This window comes from Cajanus cajan, chromosome 10 (genome assembly GCF_000230855.2).
Source record: "Cajanus cajan strain Asha chromosome 10, NIPB_CcT2T_4, whole genome shotgun sequence".
NCBI lineage: Eukaryota > Viridiplantae > Streptophyta > Magnoliopsida > Fabales > Fabaceae > Cajanus > Cajanus cajan.
This window is the reverse complement of record NC_138526.1, coordinates 38876368-38900902: the sequence shown is the minus strand read 5'-3', so window position 1 is coordinate 38900902 and position 24535 is coordinate 38876368. Positions and strand designations below refer to the sequence as shown.

At 29.3% G+C, this 24535-nt stretch overlaps 1 protein-coding gene and 1 long non-coding RNA gene across 3 annotated transcripts; both read right to left on the bottom strand.

Moving 5' to 3' along the window:
* Positions 1-409: 409 nt before the first annotated feature.
* Positions 410-6428, bottom strand: LOC109788739 (uncharacterized). Its single transcript, XR_014430316.1, has 3 exons — positions 5374-6428; positions 3939-4584; positions 410-741 (listed from the first exon to the last, which is right to left on the bottom strand). It is a non-coding gene; the product is annotated as an uncharacterized LOC109788739 (long non-coding RNA).
* A 10053-nt stretch (positions 6429-16481) lies between these two features.
* On the bottom strand, positions 16482-20312 carry ABCG9 (ABC-2 type transporter family protein). Of its 2 annotated transcripts, XM_083065811.1 has the most exons (5): positions 20165-20312; positions 19825-19923; positions 18601-19390; positions 17626-17951; positions 16482-17418 (listed from the first exon to the last, which is right to left on the bottom strand). In XM_083065811.1, exons 2-5 carry the CDS (start codon positions 19915-19917, stop codon positions 16753-16755), a joined length of 1875 nt encoding a protein of 624 aa, XP_082921937.1. In that variant the 5' UTR covers positions 19918-19923; positions 20165-20312; the 3' UTR covers positions 16482-16752. The 2 variants fall into 2 exon arrangements, with proteins under 2 accessions (XP_082921937.1, XP_020203279.1); XM_020347690.3 differs by having other exon boundaries at positions 19825-20312.
* Positions 20313-24535: the final 4223 nt, after the last annotated feature.

Below are 24535 nucleotides of genomic sequence, written 5' to 3'. Positions count from 1 at the left end.
AGGCCATGGTAGGATTTGAACCCAGGACCCAGTACATGTAGTTCTTAAGCACAACTAGTTGAACCACTGAACCATTTTATTTATATATCTATAACATCATGCAAATTTATAATAAGTTATTTTTCGTAGGTAGTATTTATAATATAATTAGATAGCGCACACACACACACACACACACACACACATATATATATATATATATATATATATATATATATATATATATATATTTAGTTTACTGAACATAAGATTTTATAAAATAAAATACTAGTATTTTTTTTATTTTTTTATTTTAATTATACTAACTAAAATTTAAGAATTTGATTTAAAATAATAATAAAATTATAAATATTAGGTGATTCTATTTTATTAATTAAATCATAATAATTATATACTTAGAAATAAATATTTTATAATTTTATTTCACTACAAATTTTTGTAATAAAATTTTGATATATATATATATATATATTGAAAATATTATACTTATTCTCTATATTTATATATATATATATTATCATAACTAAAAATTTCAATTACTATTTTAAGAAGAATACACTTAATAATAATATTGAGAATATTGTTATCTAAAAAATTAGGATATTACAATTCTCCCCTACTTACAGAAATTTCGTCCTCGAAATTTTTATTGCTTAAAAATAAATAAGGATAGTTTTCCCTGATTTTTTCTTCCAATTCCCACGTAGCATCTCTCAACTGCTTGATCCTCCTGTCTGTGATCTGTACAGGCATTGTTTCAAATGTAAGGTTATCCTTTAACTGTACTGTATCAGACATTATTACATGAGATGGATCAGAAATATATTTTCTTAGTTGAGACACATGAAAAACATTGTGAAGATTAGAAAGAAAAGGAGGTAGAGAAATTTGGTAAGCAATATGACCTATTTTTCTAAGGATTTGATAAGGACCAATAAATTGAGGTGTGAGTTTCTTTGATTTCATTACTCTACCAATACCAGTTGTTGGTGTAACTTTCAAAAATACATGATCACCTTCCTGAAATTCAAGAGATCGTCTTCTTTTATCAGCATAACTTTTCTGTCTGCTTTGAGTCGTTCTCAATTTTTCTTGAATCATTTTGATCTTTTTCGTGGTTTGTTGCACCAATTCAGGACCCAAGATTAAATTTTCTCCTGTCTCAAACCAACACAAAGGAGTTCTACACCTTCTCCCATATAGAGCTTCATAGGGTGTCATACCTATGCTAGAATGAAAACTGTTGTTATACGTGAATTCAATCAAAGGCAAATATTGATCCCAACTACCCGAATCTTCTAGCACACAAGCTCTCAATAAATCTTCTAAGGATTGTATGGTTCTCTCTGATTGTCCATCTATTTGAGGATGATATGCAGAGCTAAGGCAAAGCCTAGTTCCTAATGCTTGATGTAAACTTCCCCAAAATTTAGAAGTAAACCTAGGATCTCTATCAGATATTATGCTAGATGGTACACCATGCAGCCGTACAATCTCCCTTATGTACAGTTCAGTCAATTTTTCTAGTGAATACCTAATGTTAATGGGTAGGAAGTGAGCAGATTTTGTCAGCCTATCCACGATAACCCGTATGGAATCAAACTTATGAATTGTTCGTGGTAAACCGACTAAAAATCCATTGCTATGCTATCCCATTTCCATTCAGGTATATCTAAGGGTTGTAACATTCCTGCTGGCTTTTGGTGTTCTATCTTGGCCTTCTGACAAATCAAACATGTAGCCACATATTGTGCTATTTCCTTTTTCATTTTGGGCCACCAAAACATTCTTTTGAGATCCTGATACATCTTTGTTGCCCTAGGGTGTATGCTCAACTTGCTCTTATGTGCCTCACCTAAAATTATTTTCTTAATTTCTGAATCATTGGGTACACATATCCTATCATTAAATCTCAAAACTCCTCTTTGATCTATACTAAACTTTTCACCATCCTTTTGTCTCAACAATCTTTTTTTCTTTTGAATGAATTTATCAACTACCTGAGCCTTACCAATTTGACCATGTAAGTCACTAGTAATTTGAACTGCATGCAATTGTATTCTATCCTGACTTACTGTAGTTGATAAGTTCATATATCTAAATTTCTCTATCAAATTCATCTCATGAATCATTAGTGAAGAGATATGTAAAGATTTTCTACTCAGTGCATCAGCCACAACATTGGCTTTCCCTGGATGGTAATGTAATTCAAAATCATAATCTTTCAAAAATTCCATCCACCTTCTTTGTCTCATATTCAATTCCTTTTAATCAAACAAATATTTTAAACTCTTATGATCGCTAAAACCATCAAACTTACCACCATACACATAATGTCTCCATATCTTGAGTGCAAAAACAATAGCAGCTAGTTCTAGATCATGGGTTGGATAATTCCTTTCATGAGCTCTTAGTTGTCTAGAAGCATAGGCTACTACCCTTCTGTCTTGCATAAGAACACACCCTAATCCCATTTTTTAGGCATCACAAAATATGATAAATTGTCCATTAGGATTGAGTAAGGCTAAGACTGGTGCAGTGGTTAATCTTTTCTTAAGTTCTTGAAAACTATTCTCACATTTTTCTGTCCACTTAAAGAGTTGCCCTTTCTCAGTGAGTTGAGTTAAAGGCATTGCTATCTTAGAAAATCCTTCAATGAATCTCCTATAATATCCTGCTAAACCAAAAAAACTACGGATTTCTGTCACTGTCTTTGGAGGTTCCCATAACAGAACTGCTTCTACTTTAGACGGATCCACAGACACTCCATTTTTGGAGATCACATGTCCTAAAAACTTATCCTCCTCTAACCAAAATTCACACTTAGAAAGTTTGGCATACAATTGTTTATCTTTTAGGACTTGAAGAACAGTTTGGAGGTGTTCTATTCATGCTCTTCATGAGTTCGAGAATATATGAGGATATCATCTATAAAGACCACCACAAAATGGTCTAAATATGGATGAAAAATCCTATTCATATAATCCATGAACACTGCAGGTGCATTGGTTACTCCAAAAGGCATTACTTGATATTCATAATGACCATACCTTGTTCTAAATGCAGTTTTCTGTATATCTTCTACATTCACTTTGATTTGATGGTATCCTGATCTTAAATCTATCTTAGAAAACACCGTGACTCCTCTCAATTGATCCATCAAATCATCTATCCTAGGAAGAGGGTATTTATTCTTTATAGTAAACTTATTTAATTGACGATAGTCTACACATAACCTAAAACTTCCATCTTTCTTTTTAACTAACAAAACAGGAGCCCCCCAAGGTGATATACTAGGGCGTATAAATTATTTTTCAAGCAATTCTTCTAATTGTTTCTTCATCTCTGCTAATTCAGAAGGTGACATCCTATAAGGTGCCATTAAAATTGGTCTAGTTCCAGGTATTAAATCAATCGAAAATTCAATCTCTCTATCAGGTGGCAAACCAGGAATATCATTAGGAAAAACTTCAGGAAAATTTTGAACAACAGCTATGTTTTTCAAGTCGACTTCCTCTTTAGCTTCCATAGAGGATAAGATTAAATATCCTTGAACCTTACCCCAAGAAAACTTGCTTACTGGTTTGGATAATGAAATCAATAGGTCCTTAGAATCAGAAAATATTATAGACTTTTCTGCACAATTGAGAAGAACATGATTGGAAGATAACCAGTCCATACCTAAAATCACATCTAATTGTGATAAAGGTAAGCAGATCAAATTTACAAGAAATTTTTTATCACCAATAAAAATAGGACAATCTGAACAAACTTTATTGGCAATTACAGATTTGTTTGTAGGGGTTGAAACAATTAGATTATTCTCTAAAGAAGAAATTGGTAATTGGAGGTAGTGAACACAATCATTGGATATAAAAGAATGAGTTGCGCCTGAATCATACAGTACATTAAAGTTTTGCTTTTGATGAAACATTTACCTTGTATTAGATCGTTGTTTTAGCAGCTTCAGTTCCGGTCATGGTATAAATTCTCCCAGTTGTAGGAGGTCTCGGTTTGGGTCCAGAAGTATTCACGTGCGCCTTTGGTTGTCCACACTCAGAAAACACATGACCAGGCTTTCCACACTTGAAACAAACAGGTCCTTTGAGATGACAGTCTTTAGTATAATGACCCTGTCCACACTTAAGACACTTAGTTGGATTATTCATGGGTCTACTGGAATTTCCTGCAAATTGAGAGGATTGGGGTTTCCATTGAGGTCGATCATAAGGTTTTCCTTCATTATTCCTTTTCTGGTTAAACTGAGGACCAAAAGATTTTGGTCTGTTATCCTTATTGTGATCAAAACTGTGACACCCTCTACCCCGCATATCATAAATCAATAAATTTAAATAATATAACTTTAATAATCAAACATGTTTACAGAGTATCACATTTGTAACAAACATAATCAGCGGAAATTACAAAGAAATAAATCTCAAAGTTTTCAAAGTAATTTAAAATAACATTAACAACCTAATCTAATCTTATCTATACCCCGATGTCACATGTCCTATCAGAGCATAGCCCATAAAGAAGCCTAAGCTTCACCACCAACATCCTCAGCCTCATGCTGATAATCACCTGTATAACGGTTAAAGAAAAAAAACAACACAAGAAAAAGGGAGTGAGAAAACATCTCACTCGGCTCACAGTGTAGGAATATATACTAGATAGCCAAACACAAACAATACATACGTAAAATAACAATATCTCATATTTGCACATATATCATGCATTGGTTTTCTTAACTAGACTCACAAATGCATGCATGTGGCGCCATACGGAAGATTCTCATATCATCGTGGGTGACCCTAAGGTACACCTGGTTATCATATCGTGGGTGACCCAAAGGTACACCTAGTTATCATATCGTGGGTGACCCAAAGGTACACCTGGTTATCATATCGTGGGTGACCCAAAGGTACACCTAGTTAGTCGTGGGTATGCGGCCTCAGCGGCACACCTGGAGTATTGTATGCATATGATGCATGTCAAACAAGACTCTATGCATTCTCATATTACTTTATCACTTTCCATGGTCATTTCATATCTCATTAACATATTATCACATTTCATATCTCATGTCTCAACCATAGTTCATATTATCTCCTGGTCATTTCACATCATCATATTTCATCATCACATCATATCATATTATCATCATATCATATCATCACATTCACATTATCACATCATATTCACAACTTAACAATCATAGTCTCAACATAGTTTCTATTCATACACGTATATTAACCAAGCAATTAGAACATACAAACAATATGACATATAACAAACACAGGATTGGGGGCCAATCCCACTACCCAGCATACAATCCCACACCCAGAGCGAGGTTTCTCACTCCCCCCTTACCTGGATGACAAGCGCTGAAACTAAAGAAGAGCTTCCTCCTCTAGGCTCCTTCTACTAGGATAGAACCACCTCCTATGGATTCCTCTAGGTCTTCAAAGAGAAGAAGAGGAGAAGAAGAGAGTATAAGAGAAGAGAGAATGAGAATTGAGGGATGGTTTGCAATGGAGAAGTGAAGGGCTATTTATAGCCTTCAAGACACATTAAAAAAATGGAAAATAATGAAAAAATCTTAGACAAAACTAAGTGGAATGAATTAGTGAGATGAATTATTAAAGTTGGTGGGATGAATTAATGGAGTTGGTGCCATGTTCTTTTCCTCACCGACTTTAGCTACTGATTTGGACCTTATAGACAGCCGAATCTGAAAATATTTCCTTCATTAAAGTTGTAGGATTTTCTCTTATCTTTCCATAGCCACCAAGTTTGTATCATTTGAACAACCACCGACCAAGTTATACCCCACAAACCGAGGCTTGCCAATCAGTCCAGCGAGAAACAATTGTATCAATAAAATTCCAATTTTGACCTCCTAAACGACCGATTTTGCAAATGGCTATTTCTGTAAAAGTTGTGCGTTTTTCTCTTAGATTTCCATTGACACCAATTTTGCATCATTTGGACCATCACAGCCCAAGTTATGCCCTAAACACCGAGGTTTGCCAGTCAGCCCAGCGAAAACGATTTTATTGAAAAGAAAGTTTACAACCAACAATATACATATATTTCTAAAGCCTATAATTAAGCATAAATGGAGTAGGAATTAGCTACATTTGGAATAAAAGATAACTACCAAATATCATAATAATAATAGTAACCATTTTGGAAAACTGGGGTGTTACAAAAACCTTCCAGAAAATGACACTTGTGTATTAATGTGGGAAAATCAGAAATTTCTAATATTCCTTCTGCCTTTCTTATTTCTGGTCTAAGTCCATCCTCAAATTTAATACACTTCATTCTCTCATCAGGGTGATAAAAGAAAGTAGAATACTTCCCCAATTCCTCAAACTTAGAGGCATATTCTCCCACTGTCATGTTTCCTTGTTTTAATTGCATAAATTCTATTTCTTTAGCCCTCCTAACATCATTAGGAAAATATTTTTCAAAAAATTTAGCTCTAAATACTTCCCATGTAATAATTATTCCCCCTCCTTCTAATAGTCTCCTAGTACTATCCCACCAATATTCTGCTTCTCCTACTAACATAAACACTGCATAATTTACTTTTTGATTATCAGGACAATTCATGGCTCGGAATATCTTTTCTATTTCTTTAATCCACAACTCAGCTTTTTTAGGATTATATCCTCCGTCAAAATGGGAAGGTTTATTTCTCCTAAATTCCACTAATCCTTGTGACTCTCCCATTCCTTCCTGTCGTTGATTCCTTAACAAGGCGGCAGCCATGTCCCTAATAGCTTGCACAGCCTCAGTCAGTTCTATATTTCTCCTTCCTGCCATCTGAAATTTTTATAGATTAGTTTATTATACTAGAAACATGGTTAGCACATTTCCCCAAGTTACACATGGAACGTTGCTCTGATACCATTAATATGAAACATCTAATCGTATTAATATTAACTCCAATATTATACGTAAATAATAGTAATATACTTTATATAATTAATATCATTATACATAAACCAAAATTTTATTTTTCATACCATCGCTTACATATAGCCCTTTATATTTGCATCATATCTTAAACAAAAAAAATTATTTATAATAATGTACATTCTTATAATTTACTTATTTCCTACACTAATTATATGATGTCTACATATCAGGTTGTTATAAGTTCACTATTGGGTTGACATGATTGGTTGGAGGGAGATAAAAAGTGACTACTATTTGACCATCTATGATAACGAGATTTTGCTGGGTTGGTGAAAACGCAAAGGTTGATAATCCTATTCCCTGAAATGTAACAACATTTGCAGATGCGTCCATGGCCCAACTGGTACCCGGAAAAATTGCGGTAATAACGGAAGTGAAAGGAAGAGTTACCTGCAAAATTTTTCTACCATTTAGTAAACATTACTTGCGAATTTATTTTTACAAAAAAATTTGCAAGAAACAAAATAAAATTCTTACAATATTTTCTGCAAATTTTTACTATGGAATTTTTTTTATGATTATTAAAATTGTAGCAAAATTTGTAAGAAATATCTGTAAATTATTTTTTTCAAATAAATTCGCAAAAAATTTCTGCGAATATTTTTTTGCAGGAAAATTTGCAAAAAATTTATGCGAATATTTTATTGCAAGAAAATTCGCAAAAAATTTTTGCGAATATATTTTTGTAAGAAAATTCGCAAGAAAATGACACTTTTCTAGTAGTGTATTAAGATGACGAATAAATAAAATTAATTAATTAAATAAACATATAATAAATTTTATTATATTAATTTAATATATTATGAATATATATATATATATATATATTAAATAAATAAATATTTACATACGTGTGAAAATCTTGTTATATGAATTTTTTAGATATATTTAGCTGATAATAGATAAATAAACTAAAAATATTTTTACGTGATAAATAAAAAATATACTAATTTATTATATAAGTATTACTACGAATTTACCATTTTTAGTGAGCCGATCATTATGAAGAGAATTGTCGATAAAAATATTAAATAACTATATATTGGAAATTTTTAATTTTTTTAGTTTTATAATGAAATCGTAAATATATTATTTTGTTAATTATATAAATCTAAAATAATTTGAATATAAAATTTGTAAATATATAACTTTGATATTAAACTTTCAATATATATATATATATATACACGATTGAATATTTTCATATTATAAAAATATTATCATAAATAAAATATTTTAGTATGAAATTATAATTAAGGAAGAAATATTTATTATAACAACTTAAAAAAATATTTACAAACATATCAATATCATAGGGATTGTTATATTTGATAACTATAAAAATAGTATACATATGTTAAATCTTCATTCAATTTTCTTAATAATAACATTAGTTATAAAATTTGTTCTTGATGTCCTTATATAATAATTTTTAATTAATAATTTATCTTACTGTAAAACTTTCATAATTTTATATAATTTGAAAATCAATTTCATTAAAAATGTCAAAAAATAAATTTTTGATAACCTTTTTTTTTTATTGAAATAAATGAAAAAAATATACATAAACATAATAATATAAATAATATGGAAATACAAAAAAAAAATTAATAGGAATTTTGTAATAAAGATAAAAAATAGAGATAAATATATACAAGAAAGAAGCATATCATAATGGGGAGCTTATCTTTTCAAATTCATATGTCTAGAAAACCTCAAGCAACATGTCATGATTGTAAAACTAAAATGACTTACCATTTACATAATAGAAAATAATATGTAGAAGAAGATCCAAATAATATTGGAGTTACCAAATTATTAACAAAGAGGAGTTACCAAAAGTTAAAACACTTTATATTTAGTATAAATTAATTTTATCTGCTTAATTAGTATATAATATAATCTGGAACCAATATATGCACTAAAACTATAAATATATTAATTATTATAATAATATTTTATGTTAATTGTTTTACAACAATTTTTTTATGTTAATATGAAAATCATAATTAAATTTCTTATTAATTATTATAATTATAATATTATTGATCTTATAAATATGTTTAATTTTAATTATTTATAATATACATTAGTTCAAATGTTCAATCAATAAATAAAAACGTTTTATATAATAAAAAATAATATGTAGAAGAAGAACTAAATAATATTGGGTGCTACATATGTTAATGTGCATCAATTCAATATAACAAAAAATTAAAAACTCAAATAATAAAAGGGAGTTACCAAAATTAAAAACACTTTATATTTTTATAAAAAAAATATGCTATATAGTCATATAATATATATCACTAAAAGCTATTTTTATTCATATAATAAATATAATATATGTTGGTATATTATTAAAGAATATGAGTATAAATTATAGTGACATACAAAACCTGTTGTTAAACCTCATTCAAAATTAACACTAAAATTGTGTGTAGTTATATATTAAATAAATATATATACTTATATATATTGTACTTATAATAACATTTTTTTGTATATCATTATATATAATATTTTTTATAGTAGTTTAAATTAATGTTATTTGTTTAATTAGTATGTAATATAATCTGGAACTGGTAAATTCAATAAAACTATAAAATATATTATCTATTAAAATAATATTTTATGTTACTTATTTTACAATAATTTTTTATGTTAATATTAAAATCATAATTAATTTTTTTAATAATTATTATAATATTATTATTTATCTGATAAATATTTTTAATTTTAATTATTTATAATATACATTAGTTGAATCGATAAATAAAACCTTTTATATTCTTTTAACTTTAATTTAAACCGTTTTAATTTTATTAATATTAATCAAATGACAATGATAGAACTTGGGTATCATAATAAAACGGAAATATGTATGATATGTATCATTTTCATGTACTAATAATCTCTATTTATTGGTATCATATATAATAATGAAAATATGAATTGATAAAACTTATTAATTATTTTTAGAGAGTCGATCATTATTAGGGGAATCATCGGTCATATATACTAGCTATACAATATTTTTTCTCATATTATTTTTTTTCTTCATATTTTCATATGCTTACTTATTTTTAATAATTTCTATTATCAATTTATTTTATAATAACAATTATATGTAAAAAAATTTAAATGAAAATGTTAAAAAAATTATAATTTTGTTGATCAAATGATAGTAATATCAACCAGAATTAATGTGATTCGTGCAATTTACTCAAAATTAATGGCAATATATGTGAGACCCACGAATCCTCTCCTCCTCATTTTCCTTCTTTTCTATTCTTTCTTCCTCATTCACTCTTTCTTTTTAAACTCTCCTCCATTGTTTTTCTTGAAGGTTGCTGAAGATAGAAGAGTAAGGGAAGCTCAAAGTCGCAGCCTTGTCTCCATTCTTCCTCTTCTTCTTCTTTCCCGTAAACTCAAAGCTCGGATTCTCTTTTCGATTTGAGGTAAGAAAAGTTAGAATTTTGAGTTGTTGTTTGAATTGAAACATAATATTGACTGAATTCTTGGAAAATTTGAGTTTTGGGGTGGATTTAAGGTTGGTTGCATGTTGAAAGCTAACACCTTGTGGTTGTTCTTGAATGAGCTGGATAAAAAATTGGGTGATCATGAATCTTGATGCATGCATGTTTTGATTCTTGATATTTTTGGGTTGCATGTGGTTGGTAGTGTTGCATTTGAGTTGTAGCATGGATTATATTGGGTCTCCTTGGATTGCAGGTTCATGGAGGATTTGAGTGAAAACGAAGGTGAAATCCATGGAGTTTTAGAAATTCAGAAACCCACAGCTATAGCCGTGGATTCACAGTTATAGTCATGGAGGGAAAATGAATTTGTAGAAACCCACAACTATAGTCGTGGATTCACAGCCATAGCCGTGGGAGGAAAAAACGTAGTGGTAGAAACTTGCAACCATGGTTGTAGGGAAAAATTGGAGTGGCAAAAACTTGCAGCCATGGTCGTGGATTCATAGCCATGGCCGTGGAAATGAAACTGAGCTAGCAGAAATCCAACGCTAAAGCGCTGATTTGAGCGCTGCAATGGTGAGGGTAGATGACCGAATTTGGTCTTGAGGTATTCATGAAAGTTGTATCATTGGATGTTAGCTTTCCAATGGCAATAAAATCACCCAAAAAGGAGGTCTATAACTCTAGTTACAAACTTTTTAGTGAGCAAAGGTCAAACTGTCAACATTTAAGAAAATGGTTGCGGTTTTTACAATTTTTGACAAGGTAGATGATGGAATTAGGACTTTGTGTCTTCATGAGAGTTGTAGGAGATCTTCTTATATTTCATATGAGATAAGGATGAGACTCATTGGAGTAGTAGAACTCCTGATACTCTATTTTATGTGAAGGTTGTCATTTCACAATAAGTGATTTGGTTAAGTTAAAAGTTGTTTTGGGTGCTTAGGTTGATGTATGTTGTTTATATGTGTAAGTTGGCTTGATAAATGAGTTGTAAATATGTAGTATGAGTTGTATTATGTGATGAAAATGTTGTGTGCTGATATATATATATATATATATATATATATATATATATATATATATATATATATATATATATATATATATATATAATGTATAAATGATTAATATTGTTGAAAGCTACTTTTAAGTTGTTTAGTTGTTTAAAGTTGTTGAAGTTGAGATTTTGATGACTATAGTTGCTTAAATTGTTACTCAAGATGTTATTATGTTGCTTTTTATTGTAAAAATGACTATTGTTGTAAAATTGTTAAGATGCCTATTGTTGTGACATTGTCAAGTTGGGATATATGGCTAAGATATATGTTTTATGTTGAGATACATAGTACTAAGGTGATAAGTTGAAAGTTATTTTTAAAATTGGATCCTTTAGTACTGTGTGGATGACATGGAAGTAGTCAATCTATGTCATGGTTTAATGACTAATTTGAGTAAGGTATCTGGTTAAAGATGTATTTGACTAGGTACTGGAGGGTGTGTGGTACTTGGAGGACAGTGGGTGGGCTAACTCCATATGTGGATTGGTGATGCAAGCCAACGCCGTGATAGGCCCATACCCAAACCCTTTTGCCCTGACAGTAGTACTGGACCTCCGAGTCTTAGTGACACACCTGAGCAATCGCCTATTGTTGTTTATACCTGGCTCTCTTCGGAGTTCCTAACGATGCCCTATACCTGACCTGGTTAAGATAGGTCAAACATTGGATTCAGTAGGGTTTATACCACCTAGACTGCTCAACCACAGTTGTTGGAGATCTCCTAGTTGTATATGCGTGACGACGCATTAGTTGATATTGTGTACCTATTGTTGTTTGTGTTGTTATTTTAAAGTTGAAAAATGTAAAGTTGAATGTTGAATCCTATTGATGTTTATTTTATGTCGATGTTAATTTATGATGATTTTTGTTGTGAGCTTACCCTTGCATGTTTTTCCTTGTGGTTTGGGACTGCCATGAACATACATTGTATGCGAGCAGATCAAGAGTAGGTGGTGCTGTGACAGGTCAACAAACTCTGATGGGACTAGTAGGAGAGTTGAGGCTTTTGTTGTGAAACTTTTGTTGTAGGGCGTCAGTCATTTTGTATAGAATATTACATTAAATTATCAGTCATATATATGTATATGGGACATTAGTTGTTATTTCCTAGTACATATATAATATAACTGCTTAATGATGATGTGTTATTTTATGCATTGTGTATGGTAAGGGAAATACCTGTTAGTATTTTCCCCTAACGCTATAGATTGTGTGAGACCTGGCGGGTCGTTACAAAATATATATATATATATATATATATATATATATATATATATATATATATTTAAATGATAAAAAATAATATTAAAAATTAAATAATCTTACAAACATAAGACTTAAACTCAAGATCTTAAAATTTGAGACAAAACCCAATATCATTTAATCTAACAAATATTATTAACATTTAATCATTTTTATTAAATAAAATATAGATATATAAAGTGTCTCGATTTCATTAGTAATTACCAATGTATATAAACCAAAATTATTGTTTTAAATTCATAATAAATATAATAATAAAAATATTAGTCAATGTAATAAATTTAGAACATTAATTTATTCAAAGTTTTTTTCCCTTTAATTTTGATAGAAAATAGTTAATATTTATTTATTTTAATAAAGATATTCATATTACCTATTGTAATATTTGTACAATTATTAAAATTATAATTGGTAGCAATTTTGTTTCTTTAATTTTGATATAAAACCATTAATTAATTTTGGTCAGTTGACCACTTCTCAAATTAAAATGGGAGATATTGAAATATTATTACGTATAATTATTGTGTTATTTGATTGATATTAATTATTATGATATTTACAAAATTATTAAGTGATTATTACGATTTCGGTAGTATTTTTTTTCTTTTTAATTTTAATATAAAATCGTTAAATGGTTATTGTTAACTAGTCATGCTAAAATTTAAATGAGAGATATTGAATTATTATGTTATTTCATTGATAATAATATTACTGAAATATTATTTTTTGATATATTTGTTTATTTTATATATATATATATTAATGATTAATAATTATTAAATATTTTAATCTAAATTCTTTCATTAAATTTAATATAATATATAAATATTGGAAGGAATTATTGGAGGCAAATTGTAACGACCTATCATGATCGTTACACTTAACCGAATTATTACTAGTAACAGAATTATACAATAAAATATATAGGATTAAGGGGAAAAATATGACATATATATATGTACACAGTAATTGTGTGTCCTATTACCAGTTGAGTATATCTATATAAGCTACACATAGTAGCATTGCCACAAAAAAATCCGTCGAAAAATTTATATTTCCGACGGATATATCCGTCGGTAATATAAATTAAAAGTTATTAAATTTCATCGATTCAATTATTAAATCAAAAGTTATTAAATTTTACTAATAATTAATATAGAAAAAATTGATTAGCTTTGCAATAAATTATTTGCAAACAATATATAGTTGAAAAACTAATTATTTTAAATTATTTAAGTAGAATCTTATTGAAATTTACTATATGATCTTGATATTTTTGTATAACTAATATTTAGTTTTATATTTGATAAGAAAATATTATGATATAATTAGATAAGATTTTAAATTAGTATTTTATTAATGGTTTATAATTAGAAAATAAAATAAGGATAAATACATTTTTTAAATTTTATATCTTAGATTTAAGATGAATAAATAAATTAAGTTAATTAATGATTTATTTAAAATGTTAAAATTTAATTTATAAAAATAATATTTTAAAAGAGAGGGTTATAATAACACCGGTGTAACTTTTACTAAGTATTATACCGCTCAATAACTTTATATTAAATGTGAATTTTATAAATTCAACCGTTAGATTGAAAGTTTTTTACTCTTAGATCATATAGACAAAATTTTATATTAATTCAAGATGATTTGATACTTCATTCTTGTAAAACAAAATTGACGTAATATATACATTTCAAAATATACTAAAATATGAACACTTTGATTACCTTCAACTTGTTGTTCAATTTTAACAAAATTTGATATAAATATATAAAGTGATATGAACTTTCAATCTAATGGTTAGATTTACAAAATTTACATTTAATATAAAGTTATTGAGCAGTGTAATACTTAGTGAAAGTTACACCGGTGTTATTATAACCCTTCTCATTTTAAAATATATAAATTATTATTTAAACTTTTAAATTTATAATAAATAATTTAAATTGTATCATAATATTAATTTTTAAATAGAAATAAGTAGATTTTTAATTATAAAAGTAAGTATATATATAAATAAAAAATAATTAAATATAACATAATTATTATTATTGGTAATATAATTATTATATATATTATTATATTTTTATAATAGCCAAGATACACTCAAATGATAGGGATTCAAAGATAGTATAAGTATGAGATTGTATAGTTGAGGATGACTTAAATGAATTAATTTGTACTACCTATACTGACAACATGCATCAGCCTTTCTGTAGCTTATCTAATCAAAACTCCGCAGTTAAGCGTACTTGACTTGAAGTAATATAGGGATAGGTGACTTTCTGGAAAGTTTCCCAGAAACTGTGCAGTAAGGGCGGGCAAAACACTCCACAGTTAAGCGTGCTTGACTTGGAGTAATATAGGGATGAGTAACTTTCTCTGGGAAGTTTTCCAGAAACTGTGCAGTAAGGGAAAAACACGCTAAAAAGTGAAGTATCGTGAAATAGAATTCTTGAGAGGCCAAATATGAGGGTTGTTACATTAATAAATTTATTAAAATTAAATAAAAAAAATTTAACGCATTTATCCGTCATAATCATATAAATATTTTCAAACAATTTCTGACGGATGTATCCATCGATAATTTCTGACAGAAATTTTTGATGGATGTATCTGTCAAAAATTTTCGACGAATTAAATTTTTTTCGACGAATTTTTTTTTTCTGACGCCCATTTTTCCGACGGATTTGCATCCATCAGAAATTGATAAATTCCGAGATTTTCCTTCTTTCTAACTGATTATATCCGTCAAAAAAATTTCATTTTTCTTATAGTAAATATAACATGGAATAAATTTATATTTTAATTATAATATAGCATGGAATAGAATAAAAAGAGTGTAAAATAAATTAAAATATATCGACTCTTCGCAGCCAGAAGAGTTGCCACCATTATAACAAAAAAAAAAAAAAAAGATCAACATTGCCACCATTGTGACCAAAAAGAAGAAGAAGAAAAAAAGATCAACATTACCACCATAAAAATCGTTACGTTTATTTCCTTTTCTAAAATCAAAGCAAAGATGTTAGTTTAGTGATAGTGATTTTCGGTTCTTGGTATGCTCTGTTTACATAGATTTTTATTAAAAATATTTATAGGAAAAAAATCCAATAAATTTATTAAGTTATGTATAAGTTAAAATTAAGTTTTTGGAGTAATTAATATAAAAAAATAAAAAAAATTTATACATAAGTTAATTTTAATTATATTTTTAACTTTTTACACTCTTTTCCTATCAACATTTTAGAAAGGTTTATTTAAAAGAGAAAGAGCAAATAGTTGTAACTTTTACTGATTATCATATTCTTCAATAACTTTCAATTAAAAGGTTATTTTATAAAATTTATATTTAAATTGAAAGTTTTTTTCTTCTAAATTATACATATAAAATTTTACATTAATCTAAAATTATTTGATACTTTATTTATATAAGTTAAATTTTGTGTAATATATATATATATATATATATATATATATATATTTCAAAATATAAATAATTTGATTATATTTTAATTGTTATTCAATTTTGATGAAATTTGACATAAATATATTAAAATATAATTCAAGATCAGTAAAATTCATTTTTAACAAAAAAGTTATTAAATGATGTCATAACATATAAAAATTACGTTGATATCATTTGATTTTTACTCTTACTTAAATGGATTATAAATATTCGAAAGGAAAATTATGCTATTTGGTCTACTAGAGTCGAAGAAATTTGCTTCTCATAGAGGATAATAGTCTAACAGAAAATATCTCGATCAACATGATGTTCTATATGGACTTTGTCTATATCAAATACATATGTCACTCTGGCCACCAGATGTTTCACAAGAACTATCTAGTTACTTTGGGACACTACAGGACTAGAATAAGAGTTTGAACCGAAGAAAATCAAAATCTAATTCAAGTACTAAACCTGATCAGAGAACGACACTAGTCTAGTTCTTTATCACCCCAATCCTCATGAGAGCAAGATAAGCTATAAGTCTATAACCTATTAGCATTATCATTAAAGCTGATGCAGCCATGATTTGCTCATGCAAACTAAAATGAATTCCCATTCCCTTTATAGAAGGAAAATCTGCAATTTGGCACTGACCCACAGAACAAGGGTATGTCTCACCGTGGTGATACTGCGAGCCAATAAAGAGCTGGTAGGTGTAGAAGCTGATGGAAATGTACTTGACCCATGCAATAAATTTTGGAACATGCTGAACATAGAATCCCCCAGCCAGCAAGAAGCATAGCATGATGACTGAGGCAAGTGTGGTTGCAGCTTTTTGATCCATGACAGAAGCACCAAGGGCAAGGCCTAGGCCTTGTGAGACCAACACATTGAACAAGAGGGTGAGCAATGTGTACAAGAAGCTGAGTGCATTAGCTCTCAACCCTGCCATCCAATAGCATATGAAAAGAAATATGGTGGGAAGAACAAGTTCCATGGGAAGGTCAGCTACCATCCTTGACATGAAGTATGAGGAAAGCCTGTACGTTCCAGAAGATCTTTCTTTCTCTAGCATCAGTAGCTCTTGGGGAAATGTGAAAATTGCTTGGAAGAGAGGGAAGAAACCCCAGAAGCCAGACATGAAGAATAGAAGCCCAATCTGCATGTACAATATAGTTTCACTCATAATTATCATTTTAGAAGGATATTGTTTTAGAGCGTTTTAGGATTCAACTTTAGAAGAGGTTTTCAAACTTCAACTTTTTAATTTTTAGGAAAGAAGCTCTCAAAAGCGTTTCTAACTTTATGCAAACAGACTTTTTAGTCAAACTCATGAAAACCAGATTAATATTTTGAAACTTTTTACCTGATCTTGCAAGTGTGAAATATCAGACTTATACCACAGTAGTCCTGAAATAAGTGAAACCACAAGGACCTGACCAATCCGCAAAACAGATAATGATTCATGCCTTCTCTCTTTGATGTCCCTTCTTAGCAGCACTGAGAATTGCTGACACCAGCTGGTTGGCCATTTTCCAGAGCCTCTTTCCAGAAATCTTTTCTGGTTTTTACCAGAGTCACTGATTCCTTGAAGTGCTGGCTTCAATTGTGCAGCCAAGTTTTTCTTGCATGCCGAAATCAATTTATGTTTATCTATGGCATGATCCTCATTCAATTCATCAGTGTATATACCTGCAATGAATTCACACTTAGCAAAGTAACTAAAAAATGTGTTTACTTTTACAAAAACAAAAATCAGAAGCTCGAATCGAAACTCACTTTTACCATCCAGTAGCATTAGAATCTAATTCACATTAACAGAGTATATATTTAACTCTGAATTGTATAAAAGTCGAAAGATAGAAGAGGTAAATTCTAAGCAAATCATTTCAAAAATAAAAATCAAATGGAAGTCAAAACATCTTTCCCCGTCAACATATATGACTATAGTATAATGTTCATACATTTGGTAGAAAATGTACTTGTCAAGGCTCCAATTTCAGGAGCGAATAGTATTTTACAAATGTAATAGATTCTAAATCATATAGAGCATATCTGGATACATATATATTATAAAAGGGATACTGTTATACTGGGACATGTAACTGATTTTGGTTTCTATTTTTTAGTGGACCACTATACTCCTAAAATATTAAAAAAAATATTTCTCTAAATAACTACACGCAACCTTCTAATATGTCGTGTTTTGAAAATGTTTTGAAAGCTTCTCAATTGAAAGTAAAGAGTTTTCCTGCAAAAAAATATCTCAAAACTCTTCTAAACTTGTATAAAATACAGGTGATATTTGTGAAATACACAGGGAAATAAAATAAAAACATACCGTTTGCAAGATCCAAAAGGAAGTCTGCGGGGTTCATGGCCAATGTTGGGGCATATCCAATATTAGAAAAATATTCAATGGCCTCAGATCCCTTTCCAAAATACAACGTGTTTCCTTCTGATAGCAACAACACCTTATGAAACATGTAGTATAGTCTACTTGAAGGTTGGTGTATTGTCATCACAACAGTTCTACCCCCTCTTGCTAGCTCCCACAAGGTTGAGACAATTCTCTGTGCTGTGGTTGAGTCTAGCCCAGAGGTAGGTTCGTCAAGAAACAACAAACTTGGGTTTATGAGTAGTTCTTGTCCAATGCTAACCCTCTTCCTCTCTCCCCCAGAAACCCCCCTCAAGTAAGCACTGCCAACAATGCTATCCTTGCACTTGCTTAAACCAAGTTGATTTATCACTGCTCTTGCATGCTCAACTTTCTCTTCTTTGGTGACACTGTTGGGCAATCTGAGAAGCGCAGTGAAGACTAGGGTCTCAATCACAGTCAAATGCGGGTAGAGAACATCATCTTGAGTAACAAAGCCAGTGTTCCTCTTTATTACATTTGAGAAGGCTTGGCCATTGTATGTTATGTTTCCATCAAGCTTCCCTCCAAGCCTTCCTCCCAATGCTGTGAGCAGAGTTGTTTTGCCACTCCCAGATGGACCCAGCATGGCTAGCATCTCACCAGGCTCAACAACACCAGTCACTCCCTTCAGAATCTCTTTTTCTTCTGCCACTCCGTTCTTCACAAATGGTCCACCTTTCTTGGGCTTGATTTTAAAGACAACATCATCAAACTGCAGTGATTCAAATGTAAAAACAAAAATCAGCGGTGGTTCTTATTATCATGCTGACAATAACTTCTAAAGGGAAAAAATTGGAAGCATCACACCCTATCTGTCGCAACCAAAATCGCGACATGACATCAAAATCATTTTTTTACATTTTTTTAAACTGATTTTTCCATAGAAATAAAAGAGGAATGTTGAAGAAGAAAGTGTGCATGGATTTGGTTTAACTTATGGGGAAAAAGTTATATAATGTTTTGAAAAAAAAAGTACTATCAAGAATAAGTTGCAAAAAGAATAATTATCTACAGGATTGAAAATGCATCTGGGGACTACTAAACAAGATGATTCATTGCGATAGAAACATACTATATAACTATTTGAAAGGCTATAGAATTTGATTATAGGGGAAAATAGAGGGACATTATGTAATGCATGCATACCTTAAGAACCACAGGACGTTTTCCTTTGTGAAATATGTCAGGGGTTTCCTGAGTTTGAGATTCTATGTCTATGGGTGCCATCTCCTGATCCATATCTACCTGCAAATTTTAGAGACACAGCTTTAAAACCCTATTGATCTATGATTCCTCTGTGTCCCTATTAATCTCAGGAGACACCAATGAGCTAATGATCTCATAAATGCGCAATATATTATGTGATAACAACTGTAGAACCCCTGACACTATTCTTTTCTATAAATCATAAAACCGTGAAGCGGTGCATCACTGTACGTTGTATCCATTTATAACGTATATTGGTAAATTAACGTGTATGTCTTACACTAAACGTTTGCTAATGCAGACAAAAAAAAAGAACGATGAAGCGTCATGTTCTTATGTATTGTACTAGGGATAAGAAGAAGCGTCAAGAGGAATAGACGTTTCGGTTTGATTTGAAGAAAAAATGAATTAAACACACTTTATATTTGTCTCTTTTTCTAGAATGACTTAAGTTCTGTTTGTTGAGTTCCGCGTTCAGTGTACCACAGATTCGCTTCTGTTACACATATATATACAGGTGGCTGAATAAGCACATTTTGTGGCATCTTTAACAACATCATGGACTGCTTTAATCCTTTATATAGGTATCGTACGTAGTTTTACAATGTACTATGACGTGCCCAATTGTGGTCTTTGTGCAGACATAAATTAAAACATGTTATTAGGAAATGTTTCTCGAAGAAATGAACTATGTGCATGACACGTTAGGCTCATCAATATTCATATTCACATTTGCTTTTGTTGTTTTTGTAGCTGTATTCACATTTGTTATAGTGACGGTTAACGATAAATATCGTCAAATTTAATTTATGCATGGCACGTTATTGGTAATAATCTTCTTCGTCAGATAATCGCATTTGTTTGTGGCCCTTAACGATAAATATCGTCAGAATTAGTTTGATTTTCCTTTTTCGTTGGAAAAGAACAGAATTTATTACACTCTCTTCATTGTAGAGACTGAAGACCATTTTGAGAGTTTTCTTTCTTATGATAAAGGAGAGTGAGAAGATAGATATATTCTAATAAAAGAAAAGCATTGCAAAAAGATTTATAACGTGTCAAATAAATTTATGTACAAGTCTTTTTTTTAATCAACATGATTCATGTTGTATCTCAAAAATGATGATAAAAAGTTAATTTAAGTTTATAAGTGATTTATATTAATTAAACATTATTAATCTTGTTAAATTATATTTTTTGTTTTTATGATATTCGATATGCAATTTTAATTTTCTAATTTTTAATTTTGTAATTTTAATTTATAATTTTATAAAATCTGTAATTTGGGTTACCTTGTTAAATATTCATTCTTTGACTATAAAAATTATATTGTTGATCATAATTTGACATTAAATAAATGTTATGATAATCAATATTTAATGATATTTAAGTTAAATTATGATTTTATTTTTTATTTTTATCTCATAAAAGTGATATAAAAAAAAATAAAGATAACAATGAAAAATAAAAGTTTAAATTTAACCAAAAAAATTATTAATTAATTCTCATAACATTTACTTAATGTCAAATTGTGATTAAGACTACAATTTTAACAATTAACAAATAGATATTTAATAATGAGAATAAGATTTCAAATTTCTTAAATTGAGGATTGAATTTTAAAATTAAAGAGTGTAAGGAAAAATTACATATTAAAAAATTACAAATAGATATTTAATAATCTAAGCGATGTAGCACAAGTTATTTTCATATACTCTTTCAAACATTTAAGTAAATTTTTATGTCATAAAAACTTAGATAAATTGTTCGAATTTAAAAATGTTTCATATTCAAACAAATTAAAAGGGATCGGATTGGATTATTCGGGATATGCATGCTTGACATCACAACTATGATAATCAAGTACGATGAATTCATCAGGTTCAATATTAAATTAATGAGAAAAAAAATATTAATATTTTAACTTATTTCACCTATCCATATCGACGGAGCCAGGATTTCAATACTGGGGGGCCGATAGTCACTACCCAATCCTATTCCTATTGCCAGTATTACTTGAGAATTGAGAATTGAGAATTGGAATGATCAAATGAGGCGCTACATTTTTTAAAAAAAAAAAAAATTCCAAAGTGATACCACATAGCAGGCCGTACCAGAAGTCCAAAAGTTGAATAAAAAAATAAATTTGGGTTATTCATTTAATTATACATATGAGTTTATATTAAAAATAGGGGGTGCCATATAGTAATATATATGTATATAAAAAAAATTAAAATTGTTGGGGGGGCCGTGGCACCCGTAGGTCCCCCTTGGCTCCGTCCTTGCATATCGAATACCGAAACTTTGGATAATTTACCAATAGTATATATGTAAATTATAAGAAGTAATTTATGTTATGATAAAATGATTCATAACTTTTTATTTTTAATAACGTATAAGAAGTATGTTCACTTTGTCATGAAAAAAAGGTGTTCTCCCATCTATAGAAAAAGAAGAAGTATGTTCTCAAATTAAATTTGCAAGATTACCATTTGTATTTATCATGTTTTATGAATTTTGATCATAATTATAATTAAATATTTATTATATTTTATGAATATTAATACATATGTAGACATATATATTGTATCTTATATAGGGAGAAATAAAATTATTAAAAATTAGAAAATAAATTGATTTCCTTGACTAGGATTTATTATTTTTTTCTACACCTGACTAGGATCATGAACTCTAATAGGAATAAAAAATATTACTTAAGTAGATACATTACAAAGAAAAGTTGACATACATATTATATTTAATACCATAATTTATATAACAAGATTGTCAACATTATATAATTATTATTCAACGGTCAAATCAATATTGATTAAATAGAAAATATTAAATTCGTTTAGCAACCTACTCCTAATCCAAAAAAAAAAAAAAACAAACCTTACTCCTATGTAGGCATGGCAATCTAACTCGCTCCCGTGGGTACCTGCCCGAACCCGCCCCGATTTGGATGGGGAAAACCCGTGTTTATCGGGTTCCGGGTTCGGGTTCGAGTTTTTCCCGATTGATAAAATCGGGGGTAGGGGCGGGGGCGGGGATGTTAATACCCACCCCGCCCCCGGCCCCATACCTGCCCCCGTCCCCGCCTCGCTTAATAATATAATTAAAAAATTATTTTTATATATATATAAACCAAAATTATAAATATTTATAAGTAAAAATTTATATTATTTTACTTTTCTTTTATTTTTTTTAAAAATTATTCATATTTATTTAAAAGAAAAAAAGAAGAAAAAAAATAGGAGCGGGGGCGGGGGCGGGGCGGGGAAACCCGAACCCCGCCGGGGACGAGAATGGGGACCTAGATTTTATCTACGGCGAGTATCGGGGGCGAGGGCGAGGACAGTTTAAATTTGCGGAGGCGGGGACGGGGAACGTAAAACCCGCCCCGCCCCGTTGCCATGCCTACTCCTATGTGATTCAGTTTCTAGTTTGAGAATTTGAGTATGGATATAAAATACAAACGTAGTAAACAAACGTTTCTTTATATATACTTTTTAAAAGCACTTTTGCAAGAAAAAAAAAGTATAAAAATAAAAATAAAACAAACATTTTCATAAGCTAAAACTAGTTTATAAATAATCTAATTTATAATTTTTTTAAAGAAATTATATGAATAAACTTTTACAAATTAATTTATGTATAAATTAATTTTAATTTATAAAAAATTATTAAAAACATAACATAGTATTTAACCTTTTAATACAAGTAAAACATTTAAGTATATATTTTTGGACAGTGATGAACCTATATAGTGAGGATGGAAGATGTATCTTTTTACTTTAATTAAATTATTAATATATATTTAAAATATTATATTTATATTTTCTACTTTTATATATTGAAATTATTAATGATTATTTTTGACATTTATGTTTTGTTTTTATAATTCTTTTTTTTAAAATTTCCTCCACTGATTTAGAATCTTGGCTAGTGTTTTTGGATTAAGTTGGAATTGTTCTATTTCAACAATTCCAAAATCGTAAAACTTGAGATCCAACTTAACGCTATAAATTCATAACAAAAATTAATCTAATTAGACTCCTCAATTTTTTATTTTGCCGTTGATTCAGGTTGCTTTAATAGAATTAATAAGCTTGACCTAATTCATTATCGTCTCTGCGTTCTTGTTTTATTTTTTTTACCAGTAATCTTTTTAATCATGGTGTTGGTATATTTATCGTCGAAAATTAGTGATTAAATTTTCTTGAGAACCATAAACTTATATAAAATAAGTATTTCTTTAATTTGCAACATAATTTATTTTGTACCAATGCCTAATATGCATATATATATATATATATATATATATATATATATATATATATATATATATATATATATATATTAAAATAAGATGAATAATGTACCTTCATTCTTTTCTTTGTTGCTTCTCTCTTTTCCTTCTTGTTTGTTATATGATCTTCTAAGATTCAGGGTGGAATACTGCTCCGACGTTTAAAATAGAGAAATTTGTAGTTTACCACTATTTATATAGTTTCATGTGTTGTCTTGTTTTGATGCGGAGATTTAGATAAAATTAAGTGATAGCATAAATTTCATGATAGATATTGGAAAAATATATATACTATGATGTTATCTTTTTTAATATCCGTTATTTATATCTTTCAAGAGG

Bases quoted from the DNA above. Each gene is read 5' to 3' on its own strand.
- ABCG9 (XM_020347690.3), bottom strand. From the start codon at position 19,917: ATGGATCAGGAGATGGCACCCATAGACATAGAATCTCAAACTCAGGAA. The intron at 17,952-18,600 runs GTATGTTTTTAT...AATTCATTGCAG, and splicing joins CCTTTTGGATCTTGCAAACG to GTATATACACTGATGAATTG. The intron at 17,419-17,625 runs GTAAAAAGTTTC...TTGTACATGCAG, and splicing joins TTTCACACTTGCAAGATCAG to ATTGGGCTTCTATTCTTCAT.